At 37.3% G+C, this 2,075-nt stretch overlaps 1 protein-coding gene across 1 annotated transcript; it reads left to right on the top strand.

Annotated features, from left to right (window-relative positions):
- Window positions 1–376: 376 nt before the first annotated feature.
- Window positions 377–1,294, top strand: LOC102818779 (olfactory receptor 4A47-like). The gene has a single exon (XM_006865114.1). The coding sequence runs from the start codon at window positions 377–379 to the stop codon at window positions 1,292–1,294; it is 918 nt and encodes a 305-aa protein (XP_006865176.1).
- The last annotated feature ends 781 nt before the right edge of the window (window positions 1,295–2,075 follow it).

Below are 2,075 nucleotides of genomic sequence, written 5' to 3'. Positions count from 1 at the left end.
TGTGCTTTAATTACTTGTGTTCTGTCATTATTCTATAAGTTCACTGAGGTTTTGTATCATGTCTCAACCAGCTTTGTATTCTTATAGTTTTCAACAGTCCTGCTGCTGGTGGTGGTTATGTGCCGTGGAGTCGGTTCTGACTCATATCTACCCTGCATAGGAATTCTGAAGCTGTATGTTTTTATGGGAGTAGAAAACCTCATCTTTCTCCCATGGAACAACTGGTAGTTTTGAACTGCTGACAGTGCTAGAGCAAAATAAATCATGCTTATTTGTTGAATGAATAAACAATTTACCTTAAAATCTCAAAAAAGTTATCACTATATTTACAGGTAAAATTTCCTAAATTCTGAAATAAGGACACCCAGAAAAGCATATGGAACCAAGGAACAATGTGACTGAGTTCATCCTCCTAGGGCTCACTCAGAGTCTCCAGGGTCAGAAAATCTTGTTTGCTGTGTTCTTGCTCATCTACATTATGACAGTGGTGGGCAACCTCCTCATTGTTGTGACTGTGGTGATGAGCCCAACCCTGGATGCCCCTATGTACTTCTTTCTTGGCTACTTATCTTTTATGGATGTTGTTTATTCTACATCAGTTACCCCAAATATGATTGTAGACTTGCTCTATGTGAAGAAAACCATTTCTTTCCAAGGTTGCTTGGCCCAGCTTTTTATAGAACACTTATTTGGTGGTGCTGAGATTTTACTTCTGGTAGTCATGGCCTATGACCGCTATGTGGCTATCTGCAAACCTCTGCATTATATGACCATCATGAATCAACATGTGTGTGTTCTACTGTTGCTGTTGGCCTGGTTTGGAGGATTTGTTCATGCTGGAGTTCAACTTCTCTTTGTTTACAACCTTCCTTTCTGTGGTACCAATATCATTGACCACTTCCTCTGTGACATGTACCCATTATTAAAACTTGCCTGTACAGACACCTATGTCATTGGTCTCAGTGTGATTGCCAATGATGGAGTGATATGTGTGGTCATCTTTTTGCTGTTACTCATCTCCTATGGAGTCATCCTGAACTCCCTGAAGAATCTTAGTCAAGAAGGGAGGCACAAAGCCTTATCCACCTGTGGCTCCCACATCACTGTGGTGGTCCTCTTCTTTGTCCCCTGTATTTTTATGTATGTGAGACCTCCTTACACCTTACCCATTGATAAATACCTGACTGTGTTTTACACTGTTTTCACACCTATGTTAAACCCCTTAATCTACACTCTGAGAAATGCAGAGATGAAAAATTCCATGAAGAAACTTTGGACCAGAAAAACAAACTAAGGTGCCAGAGAAAAGCATCCCCTACTTTTAATTGGTTTTGGCTCTTCCAGGAAAGCAAAAGAAAACTTCAAGTCACTTGACGTCAAATTGATTCTATGAAATCTGTGAGTTATATTTAACTGTGGTAAATATTTCCTCACATTAAGTAATGTATGCATGATGAAAAACATGTATTGGACATTTCCAATGACAAATTTTGTCAAAATATATATTTAATATAATTATTTTAAAAATATATTTCATTTCTTTTTTTTATGTAAAGTGATTTCATTGAGTCTATGAATCTATACTCTCTATGATGACTTTGCCACAATTAATACCAGAAATTTATTTTATTTGAAGGGAGATTGTCTTAAATTTACTTAATAGTTTTTCACAATTAATAGTGCTCAGAATAATTTAATGTCAGAAAAATATAATTCAAATCAACATATAGAAATATTGTCCACCTTACCTCATACAGGTGGAGGTTTGGAGAAAAAAGAGGAAGACCCTAAGCAACATGGATTGGCAAAGTGCCAGCATCAATGGGCTCAAGTGTGGCAGCAATAGTGAGGTTGGCCCAGGATTGGGCAATGTTTCTCTCTGCTGTGGATAAGGCTGCTATCTATGAGTCAGGACCAACTTGATGGCACCTAACACCACCAACAACAACACAACCTCATACAGAGACATTAGAAGTACATTTTTTTTTTTTTTTTTTGGTATCTGGAGGTTATTTTAAATATGAAGTTTTGCTTATTTTACTGAGTTGAACAGTAAAGATAATTCAGAGCTCTAA

The sequence above is a fragment of the Chrysochloris asiatica genome, unplaced genomic scaffold, assembly GCF_000296735.1.
Source record: "Chrysochloris asiatica unplaced genomic scaffold, ChrAsi1.0 scaffold00075, whole genome shotgun sequence".
Classification (NCBI taxonomy): Eukaryota; Metazoa; Chordata; class Mammalia; order Afrosoricida; family Chrysochloridae; genus Chrysochloris; species Chrysochloris asiatica.
Note: the sequence above shows the minus strand (reverse complement) of the source record. Positions and strands in the feature narration are given on the sequence as shown.

Coding starts and splice junctions, on each gene's coding strand:
- LOC102818779 (XM_006865114.1), top strand. CDS start 377: ATGGAACCAAGGAACAATGTGACTGAGTTCATCCTCCTAGGGCTCACT.